We start from the raw sequence: 17,446 nt of genomic DNA, 5'->3' as shown, positions 1-17,446 counted from the left end.
TCAAATGTTTCTGAATTCAAATCATAAATGCAGTTTGCTCATGTGCAGAGCTCTTAGACTGAGATTCAGCTGAATTATGTATCTGTAACTGTGGCATAATAATCCCATGATGGGAGGAATCTCACTCTAAGGACAGAGGAGGAATGCAACAGTATAGATGAGCAGGTTTCCAAGTTCTGCCTCTTTGTTGCACCCTGCTGTGAGTCAAAGTGACAGTTTGTCCAATACTGATTCTGTCTGTTGGAGTGAAAATCCTCCTGATGACATCAGAACCTGAGAAGTCAATAAGACAACCGCTCTCGTTGTCTGCGCTCACATCAGAATCGCTGTTTCCTTCTTCTTCTGCATCTGTGAAGTCCAAAAGTTTTATTTTGCTAGGTCTTTGACAAAAGTCTTTTAAAATCGATTAGGCTCTCTGGTCTTTAGTGTTCACAAATCATGTCACATAAGTTTCATCATACTGAGAAAATCTGTAGGGTGTCGTAATTTACCAACAAATCACATCTATCCTATTTTTATATAATTCCACCTTTAATGCATGAACTACAACACATTTTTGTTAAATCTTTGTTTGTTCTCTCTGCAGTATTTTGTTTTCGACTTCCACGTTCCTCCTGATGTCATGTTTGACAAAATCATCAAACTCTCAGTAAGTAGTCCATGACACTAAACGCTGCTAAACACAGAGAAGATAACACAATTTATTTATTTCAAGTGTTTACACTTTTGCTCTTATTAGATCAAATGTTATCTTGTATAAATTTGTGTGAAGTGGTAAAAATGACATTTATTTAAGACTTAAGTAAAATCATGTAAGTTTAATTTCCAGATCAAGAAAAATAGCAAAAAATTGGTTCTTCTTTGCATTTTTAAGAGTTTGGGGCAATGCAATAACAATGATATTTTGAAGAAGACTAGAAATAGTAATAACCGTTTGTGCAACCGTTTTCTGATTGAAAATAGATGGTGAAACTCTAGGATTTGACGCACGAATGAGACATTGATTGTTGGTGGGAATACTTTTTTTTCACTTTTCGGGATTAAAAGTGTGGAACACTCAAAAGCATTTTTTAAATATTATTTCTGATTATAATCAGTCACTCTGAGTTTTTTAAGCAAGCGGAAAATAGTCTCCTACACCGATCTCCAGATGGAAAATAGACAGTGAAACTCTAGGATTAGAAAAGCCTGACAGATCAATCTAATCAATTTCCCTCTGGGATTAATAAAGTGTAATGTCCTCAGATATCTCTTATTTAGGATTGACAGGCTCACCACTCTGTTACTCAGATGCTATTTTTATTAGAACCGCTCCAGGGACCACATTCACTGTAACACACACTTGTCCGTCCATTATATTCATCCTACCTAAACAACTCCTTTTATTCTTACATCTGCTCCTGTTACATAAAGTATTTTTGAATTGAATTGAATCTAAGTCATACTGTCACTTTACATCCACAGACTCACCCATCTGTACTTGCAACAGGGAAGTCTGTTATAGAATCAGCAGCAAATGTCTCGACTAGTAGAAGCTAATCGTTAGCATCAGCAGCTCAACCACACAGCAGGACTCCTTCAAATGTGTGTTATTTGTCGAGAAAAAACATCAGCGCTGCAAGTCAGTGTTAGAGTTGCGTTTCTGTTTTCCAATCAGAGGGGAGATGTCCAAATATCAGAAACTAAGGCATTAATTACCAGACCACTGCAAATGTATTGATTAAATGACATAAAAGTATTATTCGGTATGTTGAAGGGTTAAAAACTCTGCAGACGTACAAGTTCATTGTCAACTATTCAAGTTTTCAGTTTGTGTTCTTTCCCACTTTGACCTACTCAGGTTATTCACTCTAAGAACCTGTTACGCAGTGGAACCTTGGTGGGAACCTTTAAGATGGACGTCGGGACTGTTTACTCTCAGCCTGGTAATTGATCACTGTCACCACCTTTAATCAATGTAAAAATATACAAATGTTTGTTGGTTAGCTGAGAGGAAATCAGTGAATTCATTGCCTTCATATTAATTTTTTTGCATGTCTTTTGGTTAAAAAACAATTGTGTTGCCATTTGTCAAAGAGCACCAGTTCTACCACAAGTGGGCCATCCTTTCTGACCCAGATGACATCACTGCAGGATGCAAAGGTTATATTAAGTGTGACATTGCTGTGGTTGGAAAGGGTGACAACATTAAGACCCCCCATAAGGCCAATGAGACGGACGAAGACGACGTAGAAGGGTAAGGAGCAGAACATAAAAGTCAACGGAACTTTACTATTTCTCCTTTTCAGTCAAATGATCGTCAAATGTCTCTTGAGGCTTCTTCAAGTTTAGTTACAGCTTATTCACTTAATAAATCTCTAGTCCAGTCACTGAATTAGTTTTTCAATGAATTTTTTTTTTGTTTCTGCTTCAGAAATTTGTTGCTCCCTGAAGGCATTCCTGCAGAAAGACAGTGGGCAAGAATTTATGTGAGGATCTATCGTGCAGAAGGACTCCCTAAAATGAACACCACCATCATGGCTAATGTGAAGAAGGCCTTCATTGGAGAGAACAGGGATCTGGTGGACCCTTATGTTCAAGTGCAGTTTGCTGGGCAAAAGGTTTCTCCCTCCTCTTACAACTGCTTATTGCTGCTTTATTTGTCTTTTATTCAATGGGGACAAATTTCCCAGGACTTTGATGTGCTTCACAGGATAACCAGCAAAATGTAAACAAAAACCAATGACCATGGCGGGTTTTCTCCTCTCTGTGTCTCCAGGGGAAGACGTCAGTCCAGAAGAGCAGTTATGAACCTATCTGGAATGAGCAGGTTATCTTCACAGAGCTGTTTCCTCCACTCTGCAAAAGAATCAGGGTCCAAATAAGAGACTCAGATAAGGTCAACGACGTCGCCATAGGGACCCATTTCATCGATCTACGCAAGATATCAAATGATGGCGATAAAGGTACTGTTTAAAGGGCAGTGTGGAAGCTGATTGTCTTTTCAGCAGTGATTACCTTTAAAATCCATAAAATCAAGTAATTATTGATTAGATTGATTTATTATTTTCTTATTTCCCTTTTAAACCTGATAAGGGTTCCTACCCACTCTGGGTCCGGCCTGGGTCAACATGTACGGCTCCACCCGGCAGTACACACTGATGGACGAGCACCAGGACCTGAACGAGGGACTCGGAGAAGGTGTTTCCTTCAGAGCGCGCCTCCTGCTTTCTGTAGCTGTGGAGATGCTGGACACCACATCGCCTGACTTCATGAGCTCATCCGAGGTTCAAGTGGAGATGGTTTCTAACATCTCAGAGGTAAGAGCAATAGTTCAGTAATAACTCTTTTTGTTGTGTGTGCTTGGGGAAATCGGAGCAAAGCTGTTAAAGCTCTGCAACCTCAAAACCCACTTTGGGCTATTACACTGTGTGGCCAATGGCCATACATTAAATTAAACTCTCTTTGAAGGAATCAGAAGCAATCACTGTTGCTATTTAAGGTCTTTTAGTTTAGAAAGTGTCACACAGATTGGGTCAGAATCCAAACGAAAACATCCTGATCTGTTTTTTTATTATTTCATCAGAGTGCCACGGGGAAAATGGAAGAGTTCTTCCTGTTTGGTTCCTTCCTCGAAGCGACCATGATCGACAGGAAGATCGGCGACAAACCTATCAGTTTTGAAATCACACTGGGTAGACATTTTTTCTTAACCTTGGTAACACTGACCCTCACACCTCAAGTCAACGTGCATGACAGAGAAACAGAAATCAATAGCTGCTCTAACCCTTTTGTACTCTCTGGACCTGCTGTGGCGTAGGTAACTATGGCAACCAGATAGATGGCGTGAGTAAATCTTCTGCGCTGAAGAAGAGAAAGAAAGAGGGGGAGAACGCGGAGGAGGAAAATGAGCTGATCCAGAACTCCAGCGAGGACGAGGCGGAGGAGGAGGGGGACGCTCTATCCGTGTCGTCAACGCCGCCCATGAGGCCATTCATCACTGACAGGTCTGGGGTCAGGGGTCACGAAACAGAAGGGAAACGTGTAAACCAGCTAGGTTTTCTCATTGTGATAAGAAAACAGGAGTGTCAAACAAAATGAAAACATTGACCCTACCTGGATTTTTCCAGAAACTACTTCCATCTTCCCTACTTTGAAAAGAAGCCGTGTGTTTACATCAAGAGCTGGTGGCAGGACCAGAGAAGACGACTTTATAATTCCAACATGATGGATAAGCTCGCAGACAAGCTGGTCAGTAGGTCACTCACCAACAAGACTTTTTAAACCAGCAGGCACTTTCACCACTCATTTCTCTGTGTCCCCACCAGGAAGAGGGTCTGAATGATGTGCAAGAGATCATTAAGACAGAGAAGGCCTTTCCAGAGCGCAGGCTCAGAGGAGTGCTGGAGGAGCTCAGTGTCGGTTGCAGGTAATTGGCACAATAATGAACTTTTATTATGTATCAGAGATGACAATTTGAACAGTAGCATGCTCTTTTTTTAATGAGGTAATGCCAGAAAAAGTGCCACAAATCTTCGTTGACACTTAAGAGCTGGTTTTGTTTTGAATTGTGATCATAAAAATAACTTTTCATAATTAAGTCAGTCCGCTTCCCCTGAGGCATCCTCAGGCTGCGGTACTTTGCAGGCAAACACATTCCTTAATGATGTCACTGTGAAAGCATTCAGCAGTTGTGTTTATTTTTTTTCCCTGTAATGGTCTCATAGTCGTTTTGTAATTCAGTTAAAGTAGTACACTACTCACGGGTGTCGTCTCCAGCTCTTTGTTTCTTCCACTTTAATATTGTTTTTACAGTCGGTTCGTGACACTTGCCAACAAGGATGTAAACCAAGCAGGCAGAACCAAACTCGATCGAGAGAGACTCAAGTCCTGCATGAGAGAGATGGTATGATTCATTCCTCATAAACCCACAAGAAACAAAAAGCACCAAGAGGCCCAAAGAGACTGTTCTGGAGCCATTAAGCTTCTAATCTCTCTGCTGTAGTGATTAAACAGCTGGAAGCTGATATAAATGCCAAACTAAAAGATTAATTGCTTCAACAGAATTTTACATTTCCACATTAATTGTAACTTGCAGTACGTTTGCATACATTTGTGAAACAGTCTTCATCCTTCATGCTCCCTTTGGTACAAATATTCATTTTGTTCATGTAGCAAGAAGACCTCTGATATTAGGAGTGATTCTTTGCTGAAATCATCAAATGTTGGTTTAAAAGTCTTTAAAATGAACCAAGTTACAGTAATTTTATGTACGCTAACATTTATTAGCCGTGTCAGTTGTCTCAACACTAGAACTACCAGGATTTTCACACCCCCTCAGCTCTACCAGAGGTAGCCAAATGGCTCCTTGGTTTGAAAATCACAACTGAATCACTGACAATTAGCTGCCTTTCATTTGTAAATGTAGCCATTATCTGTGCAGAGTAGTAATATAGTAGTAATATTGCGGTAATTGTCTGTCCTACAAACAGCGAACGAGGAAGATGTTAAATGACGTAGCAAATGTGCGGCGACCCCCAACCGCCAGTGGCGGCTACAGAAATGTTTTTCTGCAGGTGCTATGAAGGAGCTAGTCTTTCTATTGAGGGTGCTATGAAGGAAGTGGTCATGCGTACCTATTGTTCTCTAAAACACCTTCAACACTAGCAGATACACATGCGTGCACAAAACCTCAACAACACCTGAAACAATCATTAATATACGTCATAAACATATGAACAATCGCTGACTTTTCCATGAAATCATAAACACATACAGCCACACAGAAAACCATTGGCAGCTCCCTGGGAGTTCTAGTGTTAAATGGGATCGACATTAAAATATAACTAGTTGTAGAAGTATTTCCAAAGGCTAATTTCTTAAAGTTTCAATAAAATCAAACCTTTGGTTGATGAGATACAGACAAACGAGCACATGCACATGCAATAACATTATTGTCTGCATTTCCTCTGGTCACTGGGTGATCAATCAAAATGAGAAATTTTCAGTCTTCTCTACTCAGCCCACACTGGGACTGAAGAGAAACTACAAAATTATGCAAGATGGTGTCATTTCAGTCATGTAGGCTAGTAGCCTGGCAAGCCAGACTAAATAAATGTATAACTTAGTCTGGCCATGCTCCATTGACGGCTCTCGGTTGTGGGGCGGGTTCTACCGTTGTCTTTCAAATGATCTCCGCATTCCACTGGACAATGAATGTGACATACTCTTCTTTCACTCTGTTGCATCATCCCACCCACCAGGCATATAGAGTGCCCTGATTGGTCCATAAAGCGGATAAAGCTCTGTGATTTGTTCACTAAGCAGATAGAGCACTATGATTAGCCCACCATTATGGACCACTCACAGCTCTTTATGTGTTTGAAACCCCTCTAGAGAGCTGTGATTGGCTAGCCAGAGTCCTGGTAGGAGCTGCGGAGGTTCCAATGGAGCATGCCTAGACCATTCTTTGCAAAGCAAGAATTTGGTCTAGTTCACTAGGCTAGTAGGCTAGCACTTTGGCTACTTTAACAGTCCGTACATTAAGCTAGTTATCTAACGTCTGGTCAAAGCTAACCTAAAAAGTATCCCCTGGCTTAATTTACAGATTTTAACTAAGAGTGCCCAAGAAAAGATCAAATATGTCATTAATAGAGCTCCGGACCCCACGTGACTCTCAGTTAGTGGACGCCATTTTGGCATGCAAAAAAGGTAAACAAACATGGATGTAACCATGAACATGAACGGGATTCGCTTGGATTTTACTTCGTCGGAGTTTACTTCACACTTTAAAACAGAAGAAATCGTTTTATATAGTCAGAAATTAAATAGACTAAACATCTCCGACCCTTACCGTGCCCCTGGGATACTTTTTAAAAACGCCAGAAGATGTCGGAGCGGGCTTCTTACCGGCACAACACCGGACCTGACCGGGGAACCCCTTGGGATTTACCCGGAGGAGCTGGCTCCGGCGGCTGGGGAGAGGGAAGTCATGCTACTGCCCCCGCAACCCGACTCCGGATACGCGGATGAAAATGGATGGATGGACGGACAAATAACAGATTTACACGTAAGTAGTCTCGGTGTGTGATCTGACAATTGATCAACCATTGCTTAAAAATTAAATACAGCTTAGCCGGTTAATTGCTGTGATCATAAAACACGGAAACGGCAGCACGCAGAACTCACGAGGCAACGTTTTACGTGATGTTTACTTGCTGCTATGAGTATTAAGACAGAAAAAGCCACACCAAAATAAGTTTAGGAAGTCCACTATGAATCGTAATAAAAGCATTTAAAATAAACACCATACACAGTTGAGGAAACGTTGGTTTAAGTACCTGACATGAAGTGGTCGCTGCATAAGCGAAATCCTTTACTCTCGGGATCCCACAGTTTCATTTTCGCCCGGTCACTAGCGCGTTTTATTACAATTGTTTGATCCAACGTTTGCGGCACTCCGGATCTTGGGGAATCCTGTAGATGGCTCATTCCTTATGTCGTCCGCGTCTGTTCTGCATCCTGGGGCACAACAGGAATCTACCATATTTCCCGTTTGATTGAGTTTTTGGACAATAACAAATAGTCCAGCTGCCGGCTTCTGCATGCCAATATGGCGCCGTTTCGATTTGAACTGTTGCATGCCGGGAAAAGTGACGTCAACTCCCGGAGCTCTATACTCACTTTACACTAGACACAACAGAAACAAAATGTTTACTCATGTGGGGAAAAAGTCCTGGAGGCTATGTCTTCCCGGTTATGGACCTGTCACTCAAGAAACCACTGTCCAATGGGAAAGGACTTCTCAGAAGTCCCACCCACCCAAGAGGGTTGTGCCAGAAGTTCAAACAGGGATCGCACTGGAGGGAGTCAGGAAGCGCAACTTCAAAGTTGGAAGTGAGCAAAGCTCTGATCAGCGAGAATGAATGAAAATGAAAGAAAGTTGTAAGTCTTCATTATTAGTTTGAAGAAATGTTTAGCAGCTAGCAAGTTTTACTTTTTAAACTATGTTTTTGTTTTCTCAAAAATGTTTTTTTCCTTTTCAAATTCTTGATTTTAGTATTTCTTGATCATTTAGGCACAAGGATACTCCCATAAAATACTTATTGCTAGCCTTTGGAGTTATAAACAGATATTACGGGTGACATTATGAAAAGTACTCCTTTCCCTTCCTGAAGGACACCATGGGACAGCAGGCTAAGCAGATCCGCACACAGGTGAAGAAAAACACGGTGAAAGATAAACTCAAGCTGGCGCAGAACTTCCTGCTGAGGCTTCGCTTCCTCGCTGACGAGGTGACGAAAATCTTAACCACGTGTTTGAGATCAGAGAGAAAATGATGTTGTAGGGATTTGTGATGAAAAGAATGCTTTTGCTTTTATTCTTAACCAGCCTCAGCACAGCATCCCAGATGTGTTCATCTGGATGATGAGCAACAACAAGCGCATCGCCTACGCCCGTATTCCTTCCAAAGACATCCTGCACTCCACAGTGGATGAAGAAACAGGCAAAGACTGCGGGAAAGTCAAAGCTGTCTTTCTCAAGGTGTCATCATCACTCCATAACTCTTCCTCTCTCCTTCAGCCTCTAACAGGAGAACTTTGATAACTTTTATACCTTCAAAATAAAAGACCTGACAATTTTATCAGGAATGTACTTAAATAATGAAAGGAATACAGTTTATTTAAAAGTTCAAGGTGAATAAACATGCACAGTTTTTTTTATTATTATTTAATGTATTTGGTCATAAAACATGTCTGACTTGATAACCGCAGCTTTTGCATCCATTCATGCTTTTCAGTCATCAGCAGCTTCCAGTAGACACTCATTTGTGATATAACCTGTGTCCACAGCTGCCTGGTAAGAAAGGATTTGGTCCTGCAGGCTGGACAGTTCAGGCTAAATTGGAGTTATATCTGTGGCTCGGCCTCAACAAGCAACGAAAAGACTTCCTAAGTGGTCTCCCGAATGGTTTTGAGGAAATTAAAGCTGCCAAAACTATCTCCGGGCATCACTCTGTGCCCCCTGTTGGCCTCGCCTACAACAGTAAGTAGTTGGTAACAAATGAGGAAACATCCTACTGGCTTAGCAGCCTGACTCTCACGTGTAGGATGAATTCAAATGTTTCTTATGTTGGCAAGTTTAAACTTGCCTTGGCTTAGGGTTAGGATTTTCTCACCAATAACTTTAAATCTGGTCAACTAAATAAGTATTTTTTGCATGATGTGAAGTAATATTTATGTGTTTATTAGTGAAGCAGGTGTTCCAGCTGAGAGCCCACATGTACCAGGCTCGCAGTCTGTTTGCCGCTGACAGCAGTGGGCTTTCAGACCCCTTCGCCCGCGTCTTCTTCTCCACACACAGCCAGGTTACCGAGGTAACAGGATTTTGTGTAAATCGGATACGTGTGTTGAGTTTGTATTGATTGCATGTAAAGAAAAGTGGGTCTGTGTGTGCTGCAGATTCTGAGCGAGACTCTTTGCCCCACTTGGGACCAGCTGCTGGTGTTTGACGACGTGGAGCTGTTCGGAGAGGCCAGTGAGCTGAGAGACGACCCTCCAATCGTTGTGGTTGAAATCTTTGACCAGGACACTGTGGTAGGATGAGACGCTGCATGCTGAAAGTACTTGTGTAACACTATTTAAACCTAGTGATGTTTTAAATCTAAATATATTCTGCATTTTTATTCCTTGTGTTCCTACTGTCTGCTCACCCGTGCCTGTCATCACATTGCCCTTTGAACTTTTATTTTTTGGCCTTATTTGTGTTCCGATAGAGTGTAAACATGCAAGAGATGTGCATACATTTGGAGAATGTAGGAGAAATGTGCACATACTCTCTCCTCCAGAGAGCTTTCTAACACTTCCGTAGTTATCCCACAAAAATCAAAAGTGAAAATATTTCCAAAGCTAGTCAGAGATGTATTCTTTCTGTAAAGTTGTGTATTTCTAACGATTCTCTTTCAAAAGCATTTCAGCAATGAATTAATTTGCAATCTTGAACCACTTTTGACACCAAAAGGCTGTTTTTGTTAACTGCACCTCCCACACCTGTGTCTAACCCGCCCTTCCCTTTTTCATGCACGCTGTCTCTTGCTTGCTGTTGTCCCACCATGTGGTGTGCAGGGTAAGGCAGAGTTCATAGGTCGGACTTTTGCAAAGCCTACCATCAAGATGTGTGACGAGCACTACGGGCCCCCCAGGTTCCCCCCACAGCTGGAGTACTACCAGATCTACAGAGGGAACTGCACCGCTGGCGAGCTGCTGGCTGCGTTTGAGCTGCTGCAGGTAACAAATGCAACACAGCACTTGTGATTATGCAACACTTTTGTGTCTAAACCAAGGAAGAGCAATAAGACAGTTTCATTTTCTTTGTGAGAGCTGTGATTTATTCAGTTATTTTAATTGTTTTGTAATATTTATATTAGTGATATGTGGTAAGTTAGGTAATAAGTCAAAGTGTTTCATGTTTCTCATGAGTTTAAATATGGGACTGAAATATGCTCTACCAGGAATCAGAGCTGACGTTGGAAGAGTGCCGGCCTCTAGAATTGGATATTTAATATTTTGTAAAAAATAAATATATAATTCATGGATTGTTCTCTAAAAAAAATCTTCCATCGTCTTAAAGAGCAGTTTCCTGCTGCTCCACCCTACTGGTTGAAAGTGGAATTACAGCTGTCGTAAACAACCCTGCAGCAGCCTGCTGTAGCTAGAGCTAATACTAAAATAAACCACAAAACATCCTAACTGTTGGACAACAAATACTATTACTTACAAGTCCAGTAACAACAAAGCCAGGTCACCATCAGTCCATGTTTTTTAGCCTCCTTTATCTCCCTTAAACTAGCGTAGGCCGCGCTGATGTTCACTCTGGTTTTGGCTCTTTGCTTCATCTCCAGAAATTACTCTTTCACTTTTACTTCCAGGCTCCGCCATGATGCCAACAGAAAAAAGCAAGCTTCTTCTTTTTCCTCATTTTGTGTTTTTATTAACACTTGGCAAACTGAAAAAGCTAACTGCTAACATAACAGCTAACAGCTGTAAAGCAAGGAAAGGACTCCACCTATACTCAAGTCCAGATTTCTGTCAGCAGAGGGCTACAGAGTGGTGTCAAATGTGAAACTGGTCAAGTTTCTAACTCAACAATTACTGAAATCAATGTTAAAGTTAAAGAAAAACTATTTAGTGTTACTTAAGGCTTTCCTTTATTTCCTTTTCACACTAATTTGCACATTCACTTTTCTCTTTCTCCTCTTAAATCACTCCTCTATATTATACCTATAAACACCTGTTGTCCTGTCTTTTTCGATTCTGCTGCCGCTTTTAGAAACCCTTCAATTCAGAGGAGATCCGGCGCGCTTTAATTGCTGTCCACAACTTTACTGTTCCTCAAATAAAGGTTCTCATTTCACTCACTTTTTCAAAATTTCTTTCTTTCACTATCATGTCACACTTGAGCCTGAGTTGGTGCTGCAACAGTTGTCCGTTTGTCCCTGCAAATGTTACTATTAAACTTTGATCCACCTTCACTAGATTGGTCAAGGGGGCCGGGTTGACCTTCCACCACTCGAAGGGTCAACAGACACGGAGCGTGGCCCCATCCTCCCGGTGCCACTGGGCATACGGCCAGTTCTGAGTCGCTACCGAATAGAGGTGAATCTTTTCTGACTGTGCGTTTTGAGCGCCGTAGATTCCCCTAACTCACTGCAGATATTCCTTTTTCCACTCGCAGGTTTTATTCTGGGGATTAAGGGACTTGAAGAGGATAAACTTAGCTCAGGTGGATCGACCTCGAGTGGACATCGAGTGTGCCGGTCGAGGAGTTCAGTCAGTCCTCATTCAGAACTACAAGAAGAATCCCAACTTCAGCACTCTGGTGAAATGGTTCGAGGTGGTGAGTTCACCACTTTGGTGTGGTATTTAAACCTCTAGAAAGTTGTGTTAACACATCAGAGTTTAATCTAACTGTAGCCACAACATTTATGGGCTAGTGTTTTCTCAATGTTTCGTCGCAGGATCTTCCTGAAAATGAGCTCCTCCATCCTCCTCTGAACATCCGGGTGGTGGACTGCAGAGCGTTTGGACGCTACATCCTGGTAGGCACCCATGCTGTGTCCTGCCTGAGACGTTTTATCTACAGTCCTCCAGACAAGACATCCAACAACTGGGCTCATGCAGGTACATACTGGTGATGTGCTCATTCATCATGAAGGGACGTTTGTTTTCTGTTGTCCCTGTAAGATCTAACGCTGTTATTTAATGTATCGTCTTGAAACGGCAAGCAAGACACTTGTCATCAACTTCTTAGTCAGTGTGTGTTAAAAGGTTTTCTTCTGTTCAAACCTAAATTCCTTTTCTGAGCCTTTTTTTTGTGCCTAAAGATGATGTTTACATTTTTATTGACTTTGCTATTTTCTCTGCCTGCTCCTTGCTCTAACCAACGTTCTGAATCTTATCTCTTTTTTCCATCTTGTTTCTACGTCGCGTGGTTCCCCCTCGTCCTCCTTGTTTTGTCCTTTCCTGCTGCCTGCTGCTGCTACCACCATCTTTACTGCCGGCTTTCCTCCAGCTAAGCTAATGAATGGCTACATGGTTCTAACCAATGGCGGTCCCCATCCTCGCCCCTCACCCAGCCTTTCTTCCCGCACCTTCTCTCGCCCTGCAGGTGATGTCATCGTCAACTTGGAGGACGATTCTTCAATCCGAAAGATGGGCACTGTTGTCAAATTGGATGCTGTAAGATTTTCGTTTTTTGGCCGTAAAGACTCTAAATCTGCAGTTTATAGTGTTTATATCTCTGTTTAGAGTCCTCGCCTCATGTCTCATCCCTTTGAGCTGCCTCTATAAGTGTGCTACTCATACCTGCTCTATCCACTGTGTGCACTAACCCTTGTGTTGTCTTATGTGACACCCTCTGTCGTAGACATCTGATGCTGTTGTAAAAGTTGACACGGTGAGTATCGTCTTTAGTGAACCGGTGCATAAGATCAATTAAAACTAAAGCCGTCGTAGCACCTTTGCCCTTTTAACAGACTGAAGAAGAGAACGACAAAGATAAGAAGAAGAAGAAAAAGAAGAAGAAGGGAGGAATGGAGGAAGATGATGAGACAGATGAGAGAGTGCTGGACTGGTGGTCCAAATATTTTGCCTCAATAGAGACTCTTAAAGAGGTTGTAAATGCAGTTCCTGACTCTTTTCATTGACTCAATTCAATGGTTAGAACCACTGTTCACTCTCAAAACGTTCTTGTGTGGTCTGATAGATCGTCAGAGCACAGGAGGCAGCTCAGGCAGAAGCAGAAGAAAAGGAGGACCTTGAAATTGCTGCTGAAGCTGCAGGTACTGACCTCCATCAAATTCAATTCAAGTTTATTTATATAGCGCCAAATCATGACTAAGAGTCGTCTCAATGCACTTCACATGGTAAACATTCCAATGCAGGTCAGTTCATTAAGCCTGTCAGAAAATGTGTGTGTGTGTGTGTGTGTGTGTGTGCGAGAGCAAATGTAGATGACTGTGTGTATAGATATATTTTTGTGTGAGTGTGTGTGTAGATGTATGTCTGAGTAGATATGTGTGCATGGATGTGTGTGTGTGTACATCCTCACCTCTGTCAGTGCGCCCCAGGGCAGCTGTGGCTACATCGTAGCTCATCATCATCAGCGTGTGAATGAGCGTGTGAATGGATGAATGATACACTGTAGTGTAAAGCGCTTTGGAGTCCTTACTCTTGAGAGGCGCTATACAAGTGCGGGTCATTTATCATGTACATACAGTAATTTTGTGTTAAAACAGTAGGCTTTAGACCAGAGGTGGGTGATCCTGGTCCTCGAGGGCCACTATCCAGCAGGTTTTAGCTGTTTACCTGCTCCAACACACCTGCTTCCTGGATGAATCACCTGTTCAGCAGCTCATCAGGCTCTGCAGCAGCCTGTTAATCACCAGCAGATTCAAACCAGGTGTGTTTAAGCAGAGAAACAATTAAAACCTGCTGGACAGCGGCCCTTGAGGACCAGGATTGCGCACCCCTGGCCTGAAGTATACTGGTTTACACAAAATTATGTTTTCAATTCTCTGAGAAAGTAACAGGTTTTATAATAGTATACACTTTGGAAAGAAAGGGCATGAAGCTGACAAATATAAACAAAATTTACAATTAGAATAAACAAGTAGAAAAAATATTGTGAGAAAGTTGATAGCAGTTTCCAGAACTTACATACTCTCCACATAATGCAAATCTCCAAAGCTGTGGTGTACAACCATGATGACCTGCTGATTCAACCACTTCATCAGGTGTGTTAAGGCAGGGAAAATACTAAAACATGCTGGATGGGGCCCCTTGAGAAACATGGATTGAGACCCCTAGTTTAACCCTCCCACTGTCCTTATGGGTGACCCCGCGAGGAAAGTTGACCATTGAGCAGGATTGATGGTTTATCCCTTGGGTCCATGTGGCAGTGGTGAGGAGTGAGCACCACCTCTCCCCAGCCACGTGGACCTCAAGGGATAAACCACCAATCCTGCTCAATGGTCAACTTTCCTCGCGGGGTCACCCATAAGGACAGTGGGAGGGTTAAAGGCTTTTAAAAGTTTATAATTTATGTATATAAAGTTAAGGTCCCATTAGTCGTCACACACTGATGTGTGTGCAAAATTTGTTCTCCGCATTTGACCCATCCCCTGGGAGAGCGGTGAGCTGCAGACACAGCCGCGCTCGGGAACTATTTGGTGGTTTAACCCCCCAATCCAACCCTTTTAATGCCGAGTGTCAAGCAGGGAGGCATTGGGTCATTGGTATGACCCGACCGGGATTTAAACCTCGATCTCCCAGTCCCAGGGCGGACACTCTACCACTACGCCACTGAGCTGTGCACGCACACGCACACGCACACGCACACGCACACACACACACACACACACACACACACACACACACACACACACACACACACACACACACACAATGCATGGCAGTTGTTAGCACTCTTGTTGTGATTTGGCGCTATATAAATAAACTAAATTGAATCGTTGCCTCGCAGCACGAAGGTTGCAGGTTCGAAACCTGGCTGCAGTCTTTCTGCGTGGTGTTGCATGTTCTCCTCAGGCATGCGTGGGTTTCCTCCAGGTTCTCCGGTTTCCCCCACAGATCACAACTTGCCCCATAGGTTAACAATTGTACGTCGCCTTAGATAAAAGCGTCTGCCAAATAAATAAACAGAAACAAACACACACACTTTACTTACATCAGGTATTTGTGCAACAATCGTTTTGAGCCTTCTTCCTAGCTGCCCTTCTATTTTTTGGAACAATTTTATTAGGGTGTCATCATAAAGCAACAATAAAATGCAAAAACAGCAGGCCAATTAATTGTGCAAAAATGAACTGATTACCGTGATTATTTTTGCACAATTAATGAAGCTGCTAATGTTTACGTCGTTGTATTGTTGCTTTATGATGTCATGCGCGGTGTCAGACATTACTATTGAGTCTTTGGGCTGACATCACATCATTCTGCTGGACTCACTCAGAGGTGAAACATCTCAGACAGAACACGCTTATATGTTCTGTTTAATTCAACAGATATCCATCGTTATAGTTTAATTTAGTAAATTTAACTTATCTGATTACACTGAGATTTTCTAACCCACATCACTGGTTGTGATCGCAAAAAACGGCCCAATGGAAAGCGACAATACGTGCCAAGAAATCATTAGACTCAACGAATTGCTACACAAAGAAAGATCTCTGAGACGTCACGAGAAGACAGAGTTCGAAAAGCTGAAGGAAGAACTCAGAAAACACGACGCAAGTTAAGATCTCCACAAAATCTACAAATTAACGGCAATTTACAAGAAACGTATAAAGGTTCATATGAAGATATGAGTGTTAAATATTCACATCTTTCTTCTAAGAATGAACTGGAACTGGATGAACGGATAAAAACTCATGAAGAAACAAGGAGAAGTCATGAAATAATTCAAAATATGATCGCAGAAAATGATTCTCATCTGGTCTTGCATAAGAAACTGTTAGCTGCAGAAAAATCCAACGTTCTCGCTGCAAAACAACAGGCAGAACATTTTAAACAGGCATTTCTTACAGAGGAAGACTCTCATGGTGACACAAAGGCTACTTTTTATAAATTACTCAACCGTTTGACAGCGGATTATGACTCTCTCAAGGTTTCACATCAGGAACAGGTGAAACAATATGAAACGAGTGTCCTCGCCGCTAAACAAAGGGCAGAATATTTAGAGCAGAAGTTTGAAGAAGAAAGAAAAGCTCATTCAGACTCAGTATAAGAAAAACTACAAATTATTAGAAATCTGACTGCCCAAAATCAAGAGCTCAGCGAACAGCTGATACAGCAGGATTCGTCTGTCTTGAAAACCTCATTAGAAGAACTGAAAAAGAGTTTTCAGAATGCGCTTGAGGAGAAAAATGGTTCATACCTTGACCGAAAAGAAAAATATGGTCTAGCCTTCTTAATAGCAGGAAACAGGAATCTCTTCCTGGCACTCACAGAGCACAGACGCTTCTGCTTTGCTCCCTTATCTTTTTTTCCCAAGGCTCTTTTTGTCCTGTCTGCCTACAGAGCGCTTCTCTGCATTTCCTCTGGAAATCCCTATTTTTCAGAAATGGATTGAATTAATTGGTCAGTCAATGCTATTAAGATTTTTTCTACAATGAGAACGGAGGAGGGGGCTCCCACTTGCCCTCAAGGGACACACACAGCGGGATATATGCTCGATTCCTGGAAGGAGTGGAAGGTCGTATGTCTCTCTCAGCTGTCCATTGAGGACGTCGAAGATATGTGGATATTTCGCCTGATGATCACTGGATTTCTTCTGATTGGAGTGGGAGGATATCTGGTTTTCTGGAAATTTGGGAAGTCGGGAGTGATTGGAGGGCGACTCGCACCCATGGAAAGCACCGTCCGGGTGGAGACCTCACAGACTGGGACGTTACTCAAGGTGAATCGTAAGCTGGACAATGTCCTAGCTGCGTTACCGGTGTTAGTGCGCAAACTGGATGTCATCTCGGAGAGGGTCACCGGATGGTGTGGAGATGTTTAATAACACGAATTGGCTTCACTGAAGGACTGGAATGACCAGTTACAGACTGAAGGCAGAGGGGGAAATTATCTCTGCCTGACCCAAACACAGTCTTGTTATCCTAATCTGACGCCAAGGCACCCTTGAACTGCCAACAACAACCCCCCACGAAGGAAGGAATGCAGACAGATGCTGTGGGAACCCCCCCCCCCCCCCCCCCGCCTTCAGATTGTGGACTTCTGCATAGTGAGGTCATCAATCTGCAGGAAACTCAATGTGCTCTGCGCTTCTCCCTCCCTCCTGCAGATACAGTTGGCCGAGCGCTACACATAGCTGCTCGGCCCTGGGGAAACAGGGTCCCAGCCTCCCTATCGGAGTCTCATGTTGTGAACTGTGATGTTCGTGCTTATAT

The 17,446-nt window shown here is 42.5% G+C and overlaps 1 protein-coding gene across 7 annotated transcripts in view; it reads left to right on the top strand.

The window, feature by feature from the left end:
* The window catches only part of otofa (otoferlin a), a 140,563-nt gene that overhangs the window by 91,284 nt on the left and 31,833 nt on the right, over positions 1 to 17,446 (top strand). For 5 of the 7 annotated variants that reach the window (XM_070543378.1, XM_015947365.3, XM_015947366.3 and 2 more), the window contains exons 10-34: positions 587 to 649; positions 1,841 to 1,925; positions 2,077 to 2,236; positions 2,414 to 2,600; positions 2,759 to 2,945; positions 3,076 to 3,299; positions 3,566 to 3,674; positions 3,800 to 3,986; positions 4,110 to 4,230; positions 4,308 to 4,408; positions 4,795 to 4,885; positions 8,157 to 8,273; positions 8,371 to 8,523; positions 8,832 to 9,024; positions 9,231 to 9,355; positions 9,441 to 9,575; positions 10,104 to 10,265; positions 11,308 to 11,379; positions 11,514 to 11,633; positions 11,713 to 11,874; positions 11,996 to 12,158; positions 12,550 to 12,716; positions 12,904 to 12,933; positions 13,013 to 13,150; positions 13,243 to 13,318. In XM_070543378.1, coding sequence (XP_070399479.1) covers positions 587 to 649; positions 1,841 to 1,925; positions 2,077 to 2,236; positions 2,414 to 2,600; positions 2,759 to 2,945; positions 3,076 to 3,299; positions 3,566 to 3,674; positions 3,800 to 3,986; positions 4,110 to 4,230; positions 4,308 to 4,408; positions 4,795 to 4,885; positions 8,157 to 8,273; positions 8,371 to 8,523; positions 8,832 to 9,024; positions 9,231 to 9,355; positions 9,441 to 9,575; positions 10,104 to 10,265; positions 11,308 to 11,379; positions 11,514 to 11,633; positions 11,713 to 11,874; positions 11,996 to 12,158; positions 12,550 to 12,716; positions 12,904 to 12,933; positions 13,013 to 13,150; positions 13,243 to 13,318 — 3,328 coding nt within the window. The remainder of the gene's footprint in view (positions 1 to 586; positions 650 to 1,840; positions 1,926 to 2,076; positions 2,237 to 2,413; positions 2,601 to 2,758; positions 2,946 to 3,075; positions 3,300 to 3,565; positions 3,675 to 3,799; positions 3,987 to 4,109; positions 4,231 to 4,307; positions 4,409 to 4,794; positions 4,886 to 8,156; positions 8,274 to 8,370; positions 8,524 to 8,831; positions 9,025 to 9,230; positions 9,356 to 9,440; positions 9,576 to 10,103; positions 10,266 to 11,307; positions 11,380 to 11,513; positions 11,634 to 11,712; positions 11,875 to 11,995; positions 12,159 to 12,549; positions 12,717 to 12,903; positions 12,934 to 13,012; positions 13,151 to 13,242; positions 13,319 to 17,446) is intronic. The other 2 variants (XM_015947369.3, XM_070543391.1) reach the window with 1 other exon arrangement.

Source organism: Nothobranchius furzeri, chromosome 2, assembly GCF_043380555.1.
Source record: "Nothobranchius furzeri strain GRZ-AD chromosome 2, NfurGRZ-RIMD1, whole genome shotgun sequence".
NCBI classification, from domain to species: domain Eukaryota; kingdom Metazoa; phylum Chordata; class Actinopteri; order Cyprinodontiformes; family Nothobranchiidae; genus Nothobranchius; species Nothobranchius furzeri.
The sequence above is the reverse complement of the archived record's forward strand: the minus strand, read 5'-3'. Positions and strand labels throughout refer to the sequence as shown.